Source organism: Plecotus auritus (assembly GCF_963455305.1).
Source record: "Plecotus auritus genome assembly, chromosome: 8".
Classification (NCBI taxonomy): Eukaryota; Metazoa; Chordata; class Mammalia; order Chiroptera; family Vespertilionidae; genus Plecotus; species Plecotus auritus.
In genome coordinates, this window is record NC_137782.1 from 161,906,921 (window position 1) to 161,926,614 (window position 19,694).

General features: G+C 49.3%; 1 protein-coding gene across 1 annotated transcript in view; it reads left to right on the forward strand.

Moving 5' to 3' along the window:
- The window catches only part of ALK (ALK receptor tyrosine kinase), a 612,725-nt gene that overhangs the window by 507,666 nt on the left and 85,365 nt on the right, over window positions 1-19,694 (forward strand). The window contains exons 6-8 of the mRNA XM_080686359.1: window positions 741-872; window positions 7,967-8,098; window positions 10,373-10,473. Coding sequence (XP_080542485.1) covers window positions 741-872; window positions 7,967-8,098; window positions 10,373-10,473 — 365 coding nt within the window. The remainder of the gene's footprint in view (window positions 1-740; window positions 873-7,966; window positions 8,099-10,372; window positions 10,474-19,694) is intronic.

The following is a 19,694-nucleotide window of genomic DNA, read 5'->3' on the forward strand; positions in this document are numbered from 1 at the left end:
TCGGTAGGGCATGCTCGGCCAGTCCAGCCTTCCCTTCCCTGAAGCCTGGCTCTCTGGGTTATAGGTTAATGAATTATCATAACACTTTGTTCTTGATACAGAAACAAATAACTGCTAACAATTTCATTATAAACTGCGTCCTCTCCCATCTTCCATTGGATAATAGGATTTATCTAGAATTTCAGAACTGGAACAGACCTTAGAAATATGGTCCAAACTCCTCCTTTTGTAAATGGAGAAACAGGGGCCAAACAGAGAAGGGACAAGGTCAGCATCACACAACCGGTCATGGAGAGGCCGGTCCAGGGCTGGTCCTCACAGTGGTGCTCCTCGTGTTCTACAGCCAAGAGTACTGCACGTTTCTAGAATCACTCCAGTGATGGCATCCAGGGTCAAGAACATGGGGGACATATACTGGACCAGATAGTCCCCTTGATACCCCAAATATGACCTTGAAGGTAGTGCTGTCTGTGTGCAGATGAGGCCCCACCTGCAGGCCATCCACCTGGCACACTAAAGCCATGGGTTTGAGGACCCCAGACTGTTGAAGGGACGTAGACAAACCTTGGCCACTCTGCTACTCCCCATCACTAGGAAATGGGCTTTGACTTCCTCTCAGCCTCCTGGTGCTGCCCCTGGGTGTGGCCAGATTTAGATGCCCGTGTCTCAGTCAGGCCAGTGGGAGATGAGCGGCTGGGCCACCCACACTGACCAGGCCTGTGTCTCTGTGTGCTCTCCAGGGACATCCCCAGGCTCCAAGATGGCCTTGCAGAGCTCCTTCACTTGCTGGAACGGGACAGTCCTCCAGCTCGGCCAGGCCTGCGACTTCCACCGGGACTGCGCCCAGGGAGAAGATGAGGACCAGCTCTGCAGTGAGTAGATGGGCTGCCCCACCCGCCTCACCCCAGCCACGCTCACAGCCCTCTCCTGCCCATCCCCCCATGCGTTCCAACTTGGACAGCCTTCCTATGTCCAGTGCCATTTGTGTCTCGTCTCAGTGGCAACTTTCAAAAGCTACACAGTCTTCAAGAGACAGGGCTAAGATCTGTGGAGTGACAAAACTGTGGTCCAGAAACAGCATGAAAGTTAAGAACCAAAAAAGATCTTATAAGTTATGCCCTCAATATCCTTGTGCACAGAGGATATGTTCAGATGAATGCTCAGCTCTGTAACATGACTTTGGAAGTCCGGACTTCCCTCACTTTTCAATCCTCATCTTTCATCACCCACTGCCTCTCTCATCCTCCCAGGCTCCCATGCACCCCAGGTCCGGCCATATCAAACTGCTTCTCAGCTCCCTCAAACCTCCGTGGCTTTGTGTGTGTGGTATCCCTTGCCCAGAATGCCCTGTCCCTTCTCAAGTCCCATCTGCTCCTTCAAGACACCCCTCAGGAGTTGATTTTTCTGGGAAACCTCCTCTCACCACCCCCACAGGACAGTTAGTTCTGCTTTCTCTGGACCTCCTGTCCCAACTCGGTGTATCTTCCACCCACCATAGCATCCATTATTTTTTACCAGCTTTTTTTCCTTTTAGATATAGTTCATACTAGTATACCATACAACCTGCTCACTTAAAGTATGCAAGCTAGGGTTTTTTAGCATAGTCACGGTTGCGCAACCATCACTACTAGTTTTAGAACATTTTTTATCACTCCACAAAGGAACCCCTAGAAATCTTTCCCGACTTTCCTCCAACTGTGCCCCCTCCACTAGCCATAAGCAACCATAATCTACCTTCTGTTTCTATAGATTTGCCTATTCTGGGCACTTCATATAAATAGAATCGTACAATATGTGGTCTTTTGTGATTAATTTCTTCACTTAGCATAATGTTTCCAAGGGCAGCCCCTGCTTCAGTGTGTATCAGTCCTTTGTGTATGTTTATTGCCAAATAACATTTCATTGTACAGATAACCACAGTTAGTTTAGCCTTTCATCAGTTGACGGGCACTTGGGTTGTTTCCACTTTGGGGCTGTTATGAATAATGTTGCTGTGGACATTTATGTACAAGTTTTTGTGTAAACAGATGTTTTTATTTCTCTTGGGTATATACATAAGGGTAGAATTGCTGGGTCATATGATAAGTCTATATTTAACAGTTTGAGGAACTGCCAAGCTGTTTTCAAAGTGCTGCACCTTCTTACATTCCCACCAGTAATGTATAACAGTTCTAATTTCTCCACATCCTTGCCAACATTTATTATTATCTGCCTTTCTGTTTTAGCCATCTTAGTGGGTGCACATCCATTACATTTCATGAGGGTGGTTTCCATGTTTCTCTCCCTCTCTGTGGGCAGATGGGGTTTGGTACTCTTCCCTGTACCAATATTTCACGTGATTCCTGGCACAACTGACACTTTGTTCATTAAAATGAATAAATGAGTTGGAAAACGTGGGCTCCAGAGAGGAAAACACGTTGCTGAGGTCTCATTGGTAGTTAGGAGCAGCATTAGACTCCCAGCCCAGTGCTCACTCCACTTCAATACAGTGTCCTCAGTAGCTATTTGGCTAGGAGTAAACACTAGAGGTTTTTACATTTTCCCCAGGGAAACCGAAATCACAGAACACATATAATGTGAGCTAGAAAATATGCTGGATCCTGGAGCAGAGATGAAAACACAGCAGCTGCCCTCAAGCTGAAACTCCAACATGGGGCAGGAGGGGAAACAACAGAACAGGGCTGGGAAGCAGGCAGCAGGTATGTGCCCGGGTGCTCTGGGGCCCAGACACAGCAGCCAATGCTCGCCTCCTAGATACCAGCCCCGTGGCACTGGCCTGCAAAATAGCTTTAAAAAGTTAACAGTGTTTCCCAGGTCATCTGGAGGACAGACTTTCCCTTGGGGGAAAATCGGTTTTATGTATTCTCTTATAAATGAAGCAATAAAGAAATCCATTTTTCAACTTAAAAACTACCTTTTATGCAAAACTTTTGAGGGAAGTTTTCCAATAATGGCGGAATTGTGGTTGTTTAGATCAACCCAGTAAGGAGTTGCAGGTAGGGGCCTTGTCTGCCCACAGGGTCTGGCTCCTGGCCTGTCTCGCAGACTTTCACTCTGCATGTGGCCCAAATGAACCTAGCCACCACGCTGCCCACGCTGAGGCCTCTGTGTGTCTCTAGTTATTGGTCTCTGCAGTATTTCCAGCAGTGCCTCTGAGCTGTGTGATTTTGCTTTACCCTTTTTTTAAAGTTTTTTTTTTTATGCCCACTTCCCAGCAGGGACGCGGGTCAGGCAGGGCATGCCCTGATTTACAACTGGGAAAATGAAACCACAGAGAAGGTAATTGATTTGTTAGGGTCACACAGCACGTCAGGAACAGAGCCATGATTAGAGCATTGAGCCTGCGGGATCTGCCCATTACTGCGCGCTCAGGGCATTTTCCCGCCATTCAGGGACTTGCCATTAACAGTTTCCAGGACCAACTCCAAGCTGGAGGGCAGCCTAGCGGGGGGCCCGCGGGCAGGCACCTGGGGCCCTGGGGCCTTTTCAGCCGCACTTGCGCAGCTGCTCTGACCAGCTGTCGAATGACAGCTCCACCCTGGAGAGGACCCCCACCAAGGTCTTTGCTACAGAAACCGGTTGCTAGGAAGAGAAGTTCAATTCAGAAGGAGGGTTATTTCGATCTTTTTGCCACTCTGATCTTTGCAGTACTGTTAGCCACCATCCTTCTCATTGTTTGCGTGCCCCATTCTCTGTGGGATATTTGCTGTCTGCCCTATCACATTGACTGGTGTTGATTCTGGAAACCATCCCCGTGAAGTCAGCAACAGCAGTAATAATGTTGGCTAACATTTATTGAGTATTTACTATGTACTGGGAGCTGCTCCAAACACTTTGCATGTATTACTTATTTCACCCTTACAACAATCCTATGTGATGCCATTACACCCATCTTAGAGATGAGGAACCTAAAGTCCATGGTCAAACTGTTAGCCAGTGGTTGAGCAGTGATTCAGACTCAGTCTGACTCCAAAGCCCACACTCTGAACCAGTACAAGCCAGACTCTTATTCTGTGAGTTTCTAGCAGCTGGTTCTGCCTAGCACAACCCTAGCTATATTTCCACCCAGGAGGAAGGGAGCAGGAAAAGGTTAGGGAAGTGGGGTGGGGGTAAGATCATTCATCTCCACCTCTGGGCCTCAATTTCCTCATCTGTAATGTGAGTTGGAACATGATGCCCACTGATGTGTTATGTGTTGATGTCCAATGCTCTTGACCTCACCCGGTCTTTCCCAGGTAGTCTGGAACCTATTAGAATGTTTTCTCTGTGCAGGAGCTCACCTGTTGGGGATGTCCAGATCTTCTAAGGAACCCCCACAAGGGTCACCAATCTTGGTCCAGGGTAGTCAACCAAGCCTGCCCATGGTTGGAATTTGAAGGGAAAAGTAGGCTGTATCCCATCAATTCAGCCTCAACTCCACGCTTTCCCCAGAAGGAATTCCCCACACCTACTGGGGCTTCACTCAATTCTCAGACTCAATCCCAAGCAATATCTCTGTCTGAGATAAGTGGGGACCTGAAATGGAGGTGGCGGCATTGCCCTTGCACTTCTCCATCCAATCACCAACCTGTCCATTCACACCTGGTCCTGCACACCCATCCTTCTTCCCTCATTCCAATTAAACGTTACTGATTCAAGTGAGACATCCAGGACACTATCACCCATCGAGGGGTGTCTTCGAGGGCCCCTGGGTGTCGAGCAGTGGCCCTCATGGCATGTGGCTCCCCAGAAAAGGATGAGGTGTTCTCGCTTCATCCCCTGGATGGGTCATTGACTCACCAGGTATTTGCAAGCAGCTCACTTCCCCTCCATGTACTTAATAATCTCATCTATTTAGTGGGGATACTTTTCCTGTCAGAGAAAACAGGTTTTTTTATGTTTCTTTATTGTAAAATAAAACATGTTGGTTGTAAAATATTTGAAAAATCTAGAGAAGTACACAGAAGAAAATAACTACCACCCATAATCCTCCCTCTCAGACATTCAGAGATAACCATAATATTTTGATGTATTTCTTCTAACATTTTTCCCCATGACTCTATATTTTCAAGGAAATTTATAACACATATTTATCAAAAATGTTAACCGAGTTGTCACACAGGAAGGAAAAGAAGTGGTGTCATTTGGCCTGGAGTTTGTACTTGGCAGTTTCTAAAGCTGTTGCTGAGGTCACATCTCTGTGACTCCACAAATCTGTCTCTCTTAGAGTGGAATCAGGTGTCATAATTGCCAATGTTGTGGGATTGATTGACCCACACACTGCCCGACCTGCCATCCGGCCAGTGAAATATCTGGCTGAAGCCCAAGGAGAGGGTGGGGTAGAGCAGTGCTGCTCAGACATTAGGAATTTTAAAAATATAGATTCCAATTCTTGGGATGGGGTGGGCGAGGGGGACCTGAGATTCCACACTTCTCAGTTTCACAGGTGATGCAGATACGGCTGGTCCCTGGACCACATTTTGAGTGACAGGGGGTGGAGGACTGAATTCACTCCCATTTCATCAGCAACTAAGTATGGTGACCCTACAGTGTGCCAAGCACTGCTCAGGTGCCTGGGGTGGATGAGAGGAGAAAGGGATGGTCAGAGGAGGAGTTGACATTAGATCCAACCCTGTGTGCCAACGTTGTGCTCAGCAATTGGCCTTAGTGGCAATTTCCCAAACGCGGCCTAACCCACCAAGGGCCTCTGCTCTGATGCCCACGCCCACCAGCTTCCTTAGGAGTGGCTTCTTGCTGAACACACAGCCCCATGTGCTTGCAGTAGTGGACCCCCTCTCATCACCTCCCCACCCACTCTTCGAGGCCTTAGTTATCACATAAATTGTCCAGTGACCCAGTCTGCCTGCCTCCTGAAAAGAAAGGGGCTTCCAGTCCCAGCTCACCCTGGATCCAGTGGCTTTCCTCCCTCCTGCACAGGTGGAGGGCACAGGCATCTCCAGAAAGGCAGCTGAGGGACTGTCTCTGCCTCGGGTAGCGTGGGCTGTTGTAGCGCACCCCCTGGCGAGCTCCCCTGCCCAGGGGAGAAGGATGATGAATAATGCCAGCACCTCTGTGTATTTGCTCAACCCTGTCTGTTTATAAAATGTTTCCACGCTCTCTCTTTCATTTTGTCCTCAAAACAGCCCTATGGCATAGACACTACTATTGCCCCATTTTACAGAGGCGGGAGCTGGGGCTGAGGAAGGAAGTGCTTGCCTGAGGTTGCACAGTAGGCAACAGAGAGGCTAGGCTAGAGCTCAGGTGTCCCACTCCAGGGCTGTTGAGGTATCAGCACCCATGAATCAAGATCTCCCCCTCACCTCCTGAAAGGGTGAGGAGAGGGTGAGATGCCCTGCAGGCCCCAGCTCAGCCCTGTCTCCTCCTCCTAACGGAGCCCATCACCTGCTAGCATCTTCCACTGTAGTGCCCGGTTAAACACGCTTGTAAAGGACGCTCCCCGGAAGGTCACCAGTTAGTTTTTGCAAAAGAAGTGGATATGGGATCCCTTGAGGGGGGCATAAAAATAAAACAGAAAGATCTCCTTAGCTGTTGGATTTTTAATCAGAGGAACATGCAGGGCTTGGGGAAATGACTTCTTCAGGGGGGTATAAATGGGAAGAGATGTCCAAGTCGTGACAGCCTGTTTTAATTTATAATGCTGCCTCTGTGTGAGATACACAGAGAATCGGGGGGAAATGAGAAATAATTCACGAAGGTGCTGTCACAGCCAGGAAGCGTCAGGGCCCTCTGTGCTAGCCTGCCACTGCCAGGAAGGCAAGACAGAGGAGGGACAGTGCTGTGGGTCTAGTCTCTCTTGCACAGGATGTAGCCGGGCCAGGGACTGCTGGGCGCTGTCACCACAGCCTGCGATGCCCACTCAGGGCTGAGCGCCTTCCCTGCAGCCGTTCTCCCAGTCAGCTGTAGAGCATAAGCTCTCTCTAACCCTCTTCCCTGCCCTCCTCTCTCTGTGGGCAGCAGCGAAACATATGGTCTATGAAGCTGACTATGACCTCTTCAATGGGACCTGAGGTCAGTCTGATGCAGAGAAAAAAGGATAATGGGGCTATTTATGCTGAGCCAACAAATGCTATAAAGAGGCTCCAGTAACTGGGATTGCTTGGTCAAGATAGGCGAGGTTCTGCTGCAGTAATAAACCGTCCCACATTTCAGGGGCTTAACTTGACACAGGCCCTATCCATTGAGGGTTGGGAGAAGGCTCTGCTCCGCAGGGTCTCTCTGGGACGCAGGCTGGCAGGGGCTCCACATCATACAGCAGCATGCCCAGGAACAGGAAGTCTCCTTGGCCCCTCAGCAGGGGAAAGGACACTGAAGAATTGCACAGAGCTTTCCACAGCCTCCATCCAGAAGAGACACACATCCCTTCCGTTCACATTTCGTTGGCCAGAACTGCTCATGTGGCTTCACTTTACTGCAAGGGGGATGGGAGCAAAAAGGAAGTTCTGAGCAAGTGTGTCTCTGCACACAGGTGATTTGAGAGACCCAAACCAATTCCAGGCCAACACTGCCCTGCTGCTGTTAGGTTCTTGCCTCTGGGCTGAGCTTTAGGAGTGCAGTCCAGCGAGCACACGTGGGCTTCTCCTTGGGTCACGTTCTTTGTGAGTCCATGTAGATTTAGAAATAGAAGAGCTAGGTTCCAGTCCCAGCTGGAGTACCTGCTGGCTAGGTGACCTTGGTCAGGTTCCTCTACATCTCTGAGCCTCTGCTTTGTCATATCTAAAACTGGGTTAACAATACTCATTGCTGCGGAGTTGTTACTATTATCAGTTTTTTCTGAAGATTATAAAATCGTAAACCAGCACATGTACAAGTTGGGGATTGGGGCCTCTCTTCATCACGATCAGTATCACTAGCCATCAAGAGAGCTGTTATTAGTGAGGACAGTGTGGTCACCTCGCTCATTATAATTGACTTGGCATAGTTTGCATTCAGCTTCCAGGAAATGCCTGTCCCTGTGCTCTCTCTGCAGGTAAGCTCCCTGCTGGTTTCTACTGCAGTTTCGAGGATGGCTTCTGTGGCTGGTCCCAAGGAACACTCTCACCCCACGTGCCCCAGTGGCAGGTCAAGACCCTAAAGGAGACCCGGTTCCAGGACCACCAAGGTACTGCCACTCCTTTCCTTCCCCCTGGTGCCCACCCAGCCAGATGAGAGACTTAGGGCACCACCCAGAGCAGCTAGCTGGACCTTGCCCCATCCTGCAGAGCAAGCCTGGGTGGGTGGCTGTCCTGAGCTTGCCCTGGGTGCTCCACACAGTGTCCTCTAAACACTTCCCTGGGCTTTAGAAGGACTAAATCAGGCCCAGGTAGATGTCACCTTTTGTTCCTTAAAATGAGAACCTTGGTGAAGGGTTCGCTGAAATATAAAAATAGCAGCAACAGTAATAATAATCCATTCATTCGACAAGTATGTGTTGAGACCTACTGTGTGGCAGGCCTATTACTCATTGAGAGGTAAGGAAAAGCGTAGCCCTCTTTATGACGGGGGGTGCTGAGGCACAGGGAGACCTGTGTCATTGGCCCCAGGGTGATGCCCTGGGAACCTTGCCCCACATCTGGTCCATTCCCTGCTGCCCAGCCTCCTCATCCATACCCCCACCCTCACCCCCTCCTTCCCTGCACCATAGCCCTTCCTCCCACGACCCATGCTTAACTGCCAGAGGGGCAGAGAGACCTAATAACACCCAAGAGTTGCCACCATACCCGATGATCTGACTCCACACTCGGAGGCACCTGCCCTGATTGGATCAGAGAGGCTCTGTGCGGCCAGCACAGCTCTGAGAGTTGGGCTGCTGGAGAGGCAGGCCATGCAGCCTTGTGCTGTGCCTGGGGGTGAGGCCCGGGGGCCCACCTCTGCAGGATAAGGCTGGAGGGCAGGCCTCTCTCCCTCTTCCCTCCCCTACATGTGTTTGCTCTTTGTGGAGCTGGAGACCCTCATACAAGAATTATTCTCTTTCCAAGACAGCGCACATCCTATGGATTCCCTCAAGAATTCATAATAATTATGCTTATTATAAAAGTGGACATCATCCAGATCAACCACTAAAAATCCCAGAGCCCATGCAGTTCTGTCCTTGGTCCTCACAGCCGCATCCCAGTGAGCTGGCTTTGCCGTGAGGAAGAAGGCTGAGTTATTGCAGCCACGGGAGAGTTCTGCAGCCCCTCACAGATGGGGGTGGGGGGCCGAGAGCTCCTGCTTCTCCTCCCAGCCCCCTTGCCGCACTGCACTGTCCTCAGCACCGTGTCTGTGGGATCAGAGAGAGAAACAGAGCTCAAAGCTAGACGTGGTCTACACGCCTCTGCTCTCTGTTTGATTGTCCCCCAACAGCACCCGTAGCGAATAAGTGCCCAGCACTTGTTGAATGCCTCTGATGCCCCCTGAAGGAACTCATCCCACTGACTGCTCTGATTGCAGACCGTTTTCCTTACCTCGAGATAAGCTCTATCTTTCTGTATATTCTACTCATCGATCACGGTCTCTGTCCCCCACAGAACGAAACCACAGCCTTTCCCACACAGACAGCCCTTCCGATATTTAAAGACAGCTGGTGTGACCCACACACAGAATGAGGTCCTTCCTCTCCCCAGTCACATAAGCCCATCAACTCCACCCTTCCTCAAGGGTGGGCAGCATGCTTTCAAGGATTTCTGGCCCATCTTGGTTACTGTGTTCTGGACCCACCTGAATTGTAACTTGGTAGTAACTCATTAATGGACTTTGCTAAGAGACAGAGAAAAGTAGAAATAAATGACTGAAGTCCTGCCTGGGGTTCTACGGGGTGCCTAAAAAGTTGTGGGCTCCCTCTGGCACCTGTCTCCTTAGCACTGACCACCTACAAAGTGCCCTGCAGTCCTGGTGGTTTACTGACACTTCTCCCACCGGCATGTGGGGCTGGAGCTCCTATTCTCCCAGTTTCTCAGGCAGGTTAGTGTTTAGGAACAAGAAATGAATCTTGGTCAGGCATGTGACACTGGGTGACCTGGACTCCAGGAGGGGGAGAAGGAATGAAGGTAAGAGAGACCATTGGTGGGCAAAGCAATGGGGAGCGATGGGGCTGGGGGCAGGGCACTTCAAGCTGCTCCTGGCCTCTGGGCTAAAGCTGGTGGCCCTTAAGAGATCAGGGATGCAGAAGCTCAGCTATATGATGCTAGGACAGCACAGGCCCTTTGGAATGAAGACCTTTGCAAGCCAAGTTCTGTGACAGTAACAAGCAGGCTGTCTTATCCATTGGAGGCAGCAGAAAGCCACAACCTCAAAGATGTTCTGAGGCTGGAGGAGATGTTCCCATGAACCCTGCGCTTATTAACCCTGTACTGTACCCCCGGGCCCTTCAGTGCGTGATGATGGTGCAGCTTTGACTCTTTTCCTCTCTGCCCAGGCCACGCCCTGTTGCTCAACACCACTGAGGTCCCCACTTCTGCAAGTGCTACAGTGACCAGCACCACATTTCCCGCACCGATGAAGAACTCTCCATGCGAGGCAAGTCTCGATGTTCCTCTATTCTCCGACTTCTCCTCCCACACTCTCCCCTCTGCACTTCCAGATGAACCCAAACAGTGAGCGAAGTGGCCTAAGGTCAGGCTGCTTGTTCTCCCGGAAGGAGGGCAGTAGGGCCACTTTCACCATCTTCCAGGCAGGAAGCCCACCAACGTGGTAAAGTCCCACCTGCAGAGAACCCCACCTTAAACGCCATCCTCAGCAGCACTGAGCTTTTGCAGTGGGATCTTGATTTAAGCAAACCCAGGAAATACTTCCAAGGCATCACAGGGGAGGGTAACAGTGATTTACAAAAGACTTTCTACAGAATCCTTCTTAAAAATAGCAATCTCTTGTTATACATTTCAGATGTTACAGAGCATCAGAAATTTGGTTTACATAGATTTCACTCAGGCATCAATGGCATTCAGTGCAGTACCTCGAAGTCACTTACCCAAACGGTTCTTCTAGCTGTTACCTCTCAGGGGAGGATGGAGGGAGTGGTGCCATGTTTCTTAGCATAAGGTCATATTCTCCAGGGTCCAAGAAATGTGCTTAGAACACAGTCCCAGTCAGGTTCCACCCCTGATTGGTTGTACTATTTATTTGGGCAGTTAATAACCTCTCAGGGCCTCGGTTTCTTCACCTGGAAGGTGGAGACAGTAAGAGTGCCTACCCCAAGGAGGTGAGAATTAAATAGGTTAATGTGTGCAAAGGGCTAGCATAGCATATGGCACAAATTAAGCATGACAAGAGTTAGCCAACAGTGCCTGGCACCCTGTATAAACACACGACAGAAGGATGGGGGCAGAGAAAGAGGACTTGAGCCAAAAATCAGATTCTCCACTCTGGGCTCTGGGAAGGCGGGGCCCTGACTGCATTTCTTTCCCCCGCCCTCCTCCCCGCTTCACCCTCCGCCCGCCCCCCCCCCCCTGCCCCCCCATCAATACCTTGCAGGCAGTGGAAAGCCTATGGTCTATCCTCTCTTTCTGGAAACTTACAGGAGAAATTCCTTGCTGGCTTGTTTCAGGAATAGCTAGTTGCCCTCTGACTAATTTGTTTCCCTTCAAGTTGTGGACTTGAGCTTCGCTTCCTCTCTGCTGGCTGGTAGAACCCCAGGAAGCTGCGGCTCTGACCCGCAGCTTCCCTGCCAAGGGGTGCAGGCAAATGCAACCTTCCAGGCTTTTTGTGAATTAAAACTTCACAGACATAAATCATATGAGAATGGAAAAGACATATGAATGAATTTTTTTAATCAGAAGAAAGGTCAAATTAAATCTGAAGCTCCCCTCTTCGTGAACAAACAGGGTTCGGTGATGTGTTGTTTGCAGCAGCCTCACTCTTGGTCCCAGTTTGTAACATCTGCCCCGTCTTTCTCGCCCTCTTCTAGTTTATGGTATCTGACTAGATTTTTTATGTATCTCTGCGAGCTACCTTAAATCCTTTTTGGAAGAAGTCAGGGCACAAATAAATAGATTCATTACATTCAATTGTATTTGAGAAGCCACGCTTTCTGATGCAGATGGTGGAATTACACAGTCATCATCATTGCTGATATTTCTCAGGTGCCTCCGAGCAGGTGCCTGGAAAGGAAGGCTTCTTAGGAGGAAATCTAAATGCGGAGAGACAGTGGCCCACTGGGAGGCGAGGGGATCCTTAAAAGCATTTGATCTTTAAATTTACTCTTCACTGGGTTTAATACAGCCTGATTTTAGAAAAAGAAATGTCGAGGTGAAAATGATATTTTCCTAACACTTCATCATTTCTCTAATAACCTTTGGGTTGATCAATAGCTTAAATAGGTGTTTTTGTTTTACTGCCCTGTTTTCTTTTTCCTCCAGCCATATTCGCTCTGGGCTCTTTCTGCTGTTTCCTGCCCTTTTCCAGCATTGGCTCAGCAGGAGTAATGGAGGGGAGGCAGCGAGCTGTCCCTCAGCTCACAGTTGTTTCAGCCTCTCAGACATTCATCCAGGACTGACGGGTCTTTGAATCCGCAGTGCTGGGGAAGTGTTTTCATCAGAAAAATAAATAACCAAAACAGAAATATGCATTTCCAGGTTTGTAAGCCTGCCCATTTATTTCATCCATATCCTAAATGCAGAGGCAGGAACTTGATGTTCTTCTCCTGGATCTGCTGAACGTTAGTGACAGGAAACGGATGTTGCGTTGCTGTGTGAGACGGTGTGAGCTTAACCCTCCAGACCTACAGGGGCCTCTGTTGGCTGTGGGGCCCTAGTGCAGGAGGGTGGCTGCCAGAGAGAGCCATGGATGGCCTCCAATGAGTCGGGTCCAAAGGGCCGGCAGCTAGCCTAGATGGGCTCCAGGGCTGACACCCACCACTGCTCGTCTTCTCCAAGCGAGAGCAGGCTGGTCCGTGGGGCCTCCAGGGAGTTGAAGTACTTGCAGAATATCACGAAGTGCTTTCTCAAGAAACCCCACAGTCCTCAGTGGACTCCATAGGGGAACCGGTGTCACCTTCAGTGCATTTCCATGAAAATCTAAATACGTGTTTCTCCAGTTGCAGTCACGTGTAACGTGTAGTAAATGCAGAGTCTTGGACCCCACCCTGGCTCCCTGAACGGCATCACTGAGCAGAACCCAGACTGTGCATTTTCAAACCCCACCTCCGTGATGTGGATGTAAACTGAAACTTGAGAGTAATTGGCCAAAGTGTTCTTGCCACTGTGACTGGAATGTATTCTGAGCCCGTGCTGAGAGTTTTCCTCCAGTGCCTGTGGCTCCAAATTGTGCCATGTAATTTGCCTTTCAGAAGGATAAGTCAGAGAAGGAATTAGAAATGACAAGGTAGGGGACAGAGCCAGTGAGACAGAGGCACTGGGAGAGCACCATCAGAGCCCACAGGGAGCCAGGTCAGGTGACCACTGATGATGGAGACATAGCCAGGGTGTGCCTTTGTGGTACCAGCCACCTTCCATGGCATTCCCGAAGCATGCCAGCTCTGGGCTCCTCCAGGCGCCTCCAGCCACTGCCTCTCGCTGTGCTGGCCTTGGTGCAGGCCCTGCCTCCTCCACTGCTCTGCACAGTTGCATATGGGGCATGAATATTTAAAGGCCTCTGCCTAGCCCAGCCATAAATGAGAGCTTTGTGGGGTTGTTGTCCCCCCTATTCCTCAACAGCTATTCTCTGTGGGAAACTGGGGAGATACTTACAATATATTCAGATTTTCTTTTCTTTTTATTTTTGTTTTGCTGAACTCCAGTTCAAATAATTAAAGTTGCCACCGGGGAAGGGAGCTTTGCAGTAGCTGTTATGTGTCGCTTGCTGTCAGACCTGCTTGCGTCCCCTTGGCTGGAAGACACACCGGGATGTGTCTAGCATTGCAGCTGCCAGTAATAAAGAGGCCGGGAGAGTGGCAGGGCCGTCTCGCCCCGCCCCCTGCCTTTCACACATCCTGGAAGCCTGAATGTCTCAACAAACCCCGTGTGGTTTGAGATTGTATTTTATTTGAATAGCCTGCCTGTGACTGGAATATTTTAAACCATGTTCTCAGGACAGAACAAGGTCTGGAGTGGGAGGGGGAATTGGGCTTCCCTCATTCTTTTTCCCCAAAAAAACATGGAGCAGTTTTCCTCCTATGAGCTGCAGGAATGAAAGGACCCAGGAAGTGTGGGATGAGGCCCACTCAACTGGGGGGAGACCCTAGGGCAGGGCACTTCCCAGCTGCTGGTTGTCTGACCCTCCCAGAGTGGCAGCCACCCTGTCCTCTCTTTACACACATGGGTGTACATATAGGCAACACACACACACACACACACACACACACACACACACGGGATCCTGGGACATGGCCAGGCCTCCTTTCTGCCCCTGACGTCAGCCCCCTGGTGGTAAAAGGGGTAGCTTTAGTTAGCCACTCAGGGCAGCAGGTGACCAGCGGACTCCTCCATGGCGGCATGGACTACCTGGCCTGCAGGGAAGGAGGCCTCCCCTCAGTGTCACTAAAACCAGCAGATGTGGCCCAAAGGGATGTGGGAGAGGAGGCTGGCACCTGGACTGCCCTCTGGCATCTGTACACCCTGCTCGCAGCCCTACTGAGGAGCCCCTGTGGGAGGATCCTGCCTGCGACTGTGCACAGCTGGCCAGCAGGGCAGCCACACATCCCTAGGACACAAGAGCATCTCCCCTTTCCCAGGGCACCCCCTGCGAATGGGGCAGCAGCAATAAATGAGGGGGCAAGAGAGAATAAAGAGGAAGACTAGTCACCAAGGCAGGGAGGGAGCCTGGGAAGTAACCAGAGCAGGTCACGTGCCCCTAGTTTCAGAAGCCCAGATGGAGAGCTCCTGCACCAGTACCTCTCTCTGTGTGACCTCACTGCCCCCCCCACCACCACCATTAAGCCCATAAATAGCATGTTTGGCTGCCCCACCCCCACCCCATGAGTCCCTGAGCTGATGCTGGTATGAGACTCCAGGAGGCCTTAACTCTGGCAGCCACTCACCCCAGTGATGGGACCGTCATTTCAGAGAGCCTTGGGCTGGGGCCTAAAAATGTGCCTCCACATCAGAGGGAAGGAGCAGGGCCGGGAGTGCTTCCTGGGGCATTTTCTAAATGGCTTTCCTGAAGCCCGCTGGATGAGTAGGAGACTTGGGACCCCACTTTCAGAAGAGAAGCTAACAACAGCCATGTCATGCACCTGTAATAACATCACTGCTACAAGAATGCCCTATGCACACATCAAAGACTGCAGAGACTGTCCTCCACACAGCCACCTGTGAGGTGATTGAAATCCTCCCCGAGGACCAGGCGATGCCCAAGTATGCAGAACCCAGACTCAAACCCGAACCCCACACTTCAAAGGTACCTGCTCAGAGGCTTTCTCTGAGGAGTCAGCAGGCAGTAGCCTCAGATGAAAAGGGTGGGCAGCTGCAGGCCTGGACCAGAGAGGCAGCACGGAAGGTGGCTGGCTTGGATGGGCACACAGACGCCTGGCAGGAGGGTGAGGGAGGGGAGCGTACAGAGGGTCCTCAGTCAGGTGGTGAGCCAGCAAGTCGTCATTTCAAACCCACCATGTGGCCAGCCAGGCTGGAGACAGACCGCAGGAATCTGGGATCTCTTTAGACTCAGCACAAAAGTTAAGGATAGGTCCTGGTCTCCAGGTTACTGATGAGTCACTCAGCTGCATTACATTAAAGATAAATTTCAAATTCTTAACCAGAGCCTTGAAACACCCTACCTCTTTGTACCATGAGGACAAAGAAGCCTTCCCTTAGTCAGGGGGCTGAGGGTAGGGACCCTTCATAACGGTTAAGCCAACATAGGGAGCATTTTTAATCTATTACTCGCTTATTATGTGGCTGGCACGGTGCTAAGTATTTCATTTGCTTTATCTCATTTCGGAAACAGACCTGTGAGGGACGGTCACACTCATTCACTGATGTGGAACCTGCTGCTTACAGAGCTTTCATGACTTGTCCAAGGTCACCTTGCTAGTGAGAGGCAGAGCCAGGACTGAAGCCAGGTTTGTCCAACTCCAAAGTCAGATCTGCACACACTCTAAGGTCATTGAACTTGACTTAGGTCACCTGAGTTTTAATCCCAGCTCTGCCACCTAGGAGCCTTAAGACCTTAAGCACTGCCTCTAACTGGGGATGAAAATACCTGTTTTACTTACAAGGACCAAATAAAAATGTGCAAACTATAAACTCTACAATATTTTATGAATTTCAGTGGTTATTATTATCCCTCTTCTTAATTCGCACAGGCATGAAGGAGTGAGTGCAGACATAGAGTCAGGCATTGTGTGTTCTTATTTCTCCTCTGGGTCAATCAGCACTGTGCAGGCAGGTTGGGAGCATTGTTTTGCACAGAGCCTAGCATTAGTACCAGGAGGATGTGCCTGATGAAGCCATGTAGTCAATAATAATTTTAATTAATTAATTAATTAATTAATTGGGCAGCCCCACAGTTGTGAGCATGACCCTGGTTCAGAATAAGAGCTAACAAGGAGACTCCTCATTGATTCTCAAGGACCCACCAAGTGTGGCCCCACTGAGATTTCTGAGCCCAGCGAGTTCTCACCTCAGAACCTGGAGCTGGGAAGCTGCTGGATCCCAGCATTCTGTCACCTCTTATTGTGATGCGGTTGATGCTGCTGGGACTCATGGTAATGGGCTAAAGTAATCAACAGCCATTGTAATTGCAGTTGGACATAATTAATTTAAAACCTTTGAGCCATTCAAAATTAATACCTCTGCCATTACATGATGAGACAAATGAAGAATTACTGTTAGGGCTCTGGGTGTGAATAAAACCCTCCGGGCACTTGGCAGAGTTTTGGATCCCCTTCAAAACCCGTGTGTTAATGTGGACCCTCGTGGCTCCCACTGGTGACTGAGATAACATTTTCAGGTGGCCCAGATACAGAGGGACCCTGTTGCAAACACAGACTCTCCCCAGCTATCAAATAATAAACATTCCCCGGGTGCCTGTGTCTGCAGACACTCCTGTGCCTGGAGTCCCTTCTCTTTCCTATGGCTGTCTGGAAAATAGTTTCCCAGCCAGAGGATTACAAAGCTACTTCACTGCATTGACCCCATCACACACAGAGAAACTGAGGCACAGAGGAGGCTGGTAGCCCAAGGTCACACCATTACAATGTAACTCAAAGGAAAATATCATCTTTTTCTTCCCCTAAGTCTGGAAAGATAATTTTCTGGTGAACCTGGAAGATAAAACACTGGACTAAAATGTTGCATACAGTATCCTTCACCCTGCCTTATTGTTTTGTGTGAGCTGTTTATCTCTAACATGGGATTCCCTGCCTATTCTTTCCAATACAGGAGAAAGGAACCAACATTGAGCAAAAGTATTTGCTATGCAGAGCGGTGGGCTCCTATAATCTCAGTAAAGTCTCCCAATAATTCTATAAGGAGAGTATGATTGGCCCCATTTTACAGATGAAAGCTGAGTCCCATAAATGACGACAAGACCACTTTTTCTGATTTCAAAGCCCCCGCTCTGTCCTCAGCACTACCCACCTCATTTCCCCGAGGCTCCACCTCCCTTGGTCTTCCTCGAAAGCCCTCAGTTCAGGCAGAGGACCCGAGCTTCCCTGAAGTGGGCCGGTGGCACCCTCTCTTTTCCCACTTTCCAACAACATCGCATTCATCCCTTGCTGCTTTTTTAAATATAGTGTTTATTTTTTTTACGATTACAAAAGTGCTCTATTTTTATTATAGAACATTAGGAAAATACAGGAAAGAATGAAGAAGAAAATTGAAATTGCTCACAGTCTTACTCCCCAAAGATAGCCTCTGTTACCACATTGGTACATTTCCTTCCAGAAAAAAAAATGCAGATCTGAGCAGAATGAGAGATAAAGGTTTATACATGCACTATCACACCACATAAGCCTTTTGTGTCTTCTTTCTTCATATTATCTTTTTTCTATATCAATATTATTCTTCATAAACATGCTTTTAATAGTGGTGTGCCCTAAATTTATTGTATTGTTTTTGTTCTAGTTGTCAAAAATAATATATGTTCATTATAAAAAATTTCAGGAAGACCAAAGGGAAAAACATATCTGTAACACCATAACCTCACCAGCCAGGGATCCCACGGTTATTATTTTTATACAAAGCCTTCACATTCTCTTGCTGTGTTTTTATGACGGGGGCATGTGGATGTCCCTGCCTGGGTGTTCTCTGGCTTCAATGTAATGCCTCAGAGACAAGGAGGCATGGGGTGCTGTTTTCAAAAGGATCTCAGTCTTTTAAGTCTCCTACCTGACCAGGAATCCAGCATTTCTTAAGCTTCTGTAATTGCAAGTATTTGCCAGCATATTTGATTTGCTCGTTATCAAAACTCCACATCTGGCCTGCTTCTTGCTGTGTTGGGTTGATTTTTCATTCTGCTATTTATAGCCAGAGAGTTAGTGTTCATTTTTCCCAGGTGAATTAGGAGGTGGTGTACAAGAACACCAGGTTTTGCAGTGAGTCAGTGCTCTCAATGAAGTTAGTAAGGGGCCATGTTGAAATCAAGGAACTTTTACAATTACAAGTCCACACCCAGGAACACAGACCTGTGGCATCTTAGTTGGGGAAGGATTTTGAACCTCCATTCAAAAGTTTGGATGTCCCTGATGACAACCCAGTCCCAGTCATTTGGCAATGATTAGATGTGGGGAATATCCGGGCAATATCCACCATCCGCCTCAAGCAAGCACATCTTTGGGCATCTATGGCTGTTAAGAAATGTTCTTTTGTGGAAGTGAAATACACACTAGAATCCATCCTTGGTTTTGTTTCAACTGTGGAAATTCATGCAGCCCTTCAGAAATTCACAGAAAGATAGCACCTCCCCCCGCCCCTTGTAGCATTTCCTACATTTGGGGTTGCATGCACAGTGGATATTACCTGATACCTTTGATTCTCTTTTGTCCAACTTCAGCCTAAATTCCATGCTGATACGTTTTTTTATGGGCTCAAGAGGTTGTTGTGAAGTTGCCACAAGGTATGCATAGCAAACACGAGGCATGTTCTAGACATAAAATTGCCATAATTGCCTCTGGGGGAGGAAGGGCCATGAGAGAATAATTGCATTAGGCCCAGCCACAATGCAGCTCTGCTTTACATGCAGAACTTTAATTAATGAAACGACAAACACTGGTGGCACATAATTGGAAAGTCTATCAGGCCCACCGAGAGGGAGGGAGCAAAGGCCTGGTGAAAGAGCCGGCTGGAGCCAGAGATAGAATTGCTGGGGGCGTGCTCCTGGCCTTGTCTTCTTCCACTTGTCTCATTTGCTGTCTGCATATAAAAGAGTTTATTAGTCCAAAGCTGCCATTTATAACCTATATCTATTAGGGCATGTAGAAGGATCAAAAGTTTTACTGTTACAGACCCCAACTAGTGTTATTTCTCATAAATATTATTTAGCACTAGAGGCCCGGTGCACGAAATTTGTGCACAGGGGGAGGGGGGAGGGGGCGGTCCTTCAACCCTGCTTGCACCCTCTCACAATCCAGTATGCTTGCCTGCCAGCCTTCCTGATTGCCCCTAGCCACTCTGCCTGCCTGATTGCCCCAACTGCTCACCTGCCTGCCTGATTGTCCCAACTGCTCACCTGCCTGCCTGATCGCCCCTAACTGCCTCTGCCTGCCTGCTTGATTGCCCCTAACTGCTCGCCTACCTGCCTGATCACCCCTAACCACCTCTGCCGCGGCCACGCCACCACAGCTTTGTCCAGAAGGACATCTGGAA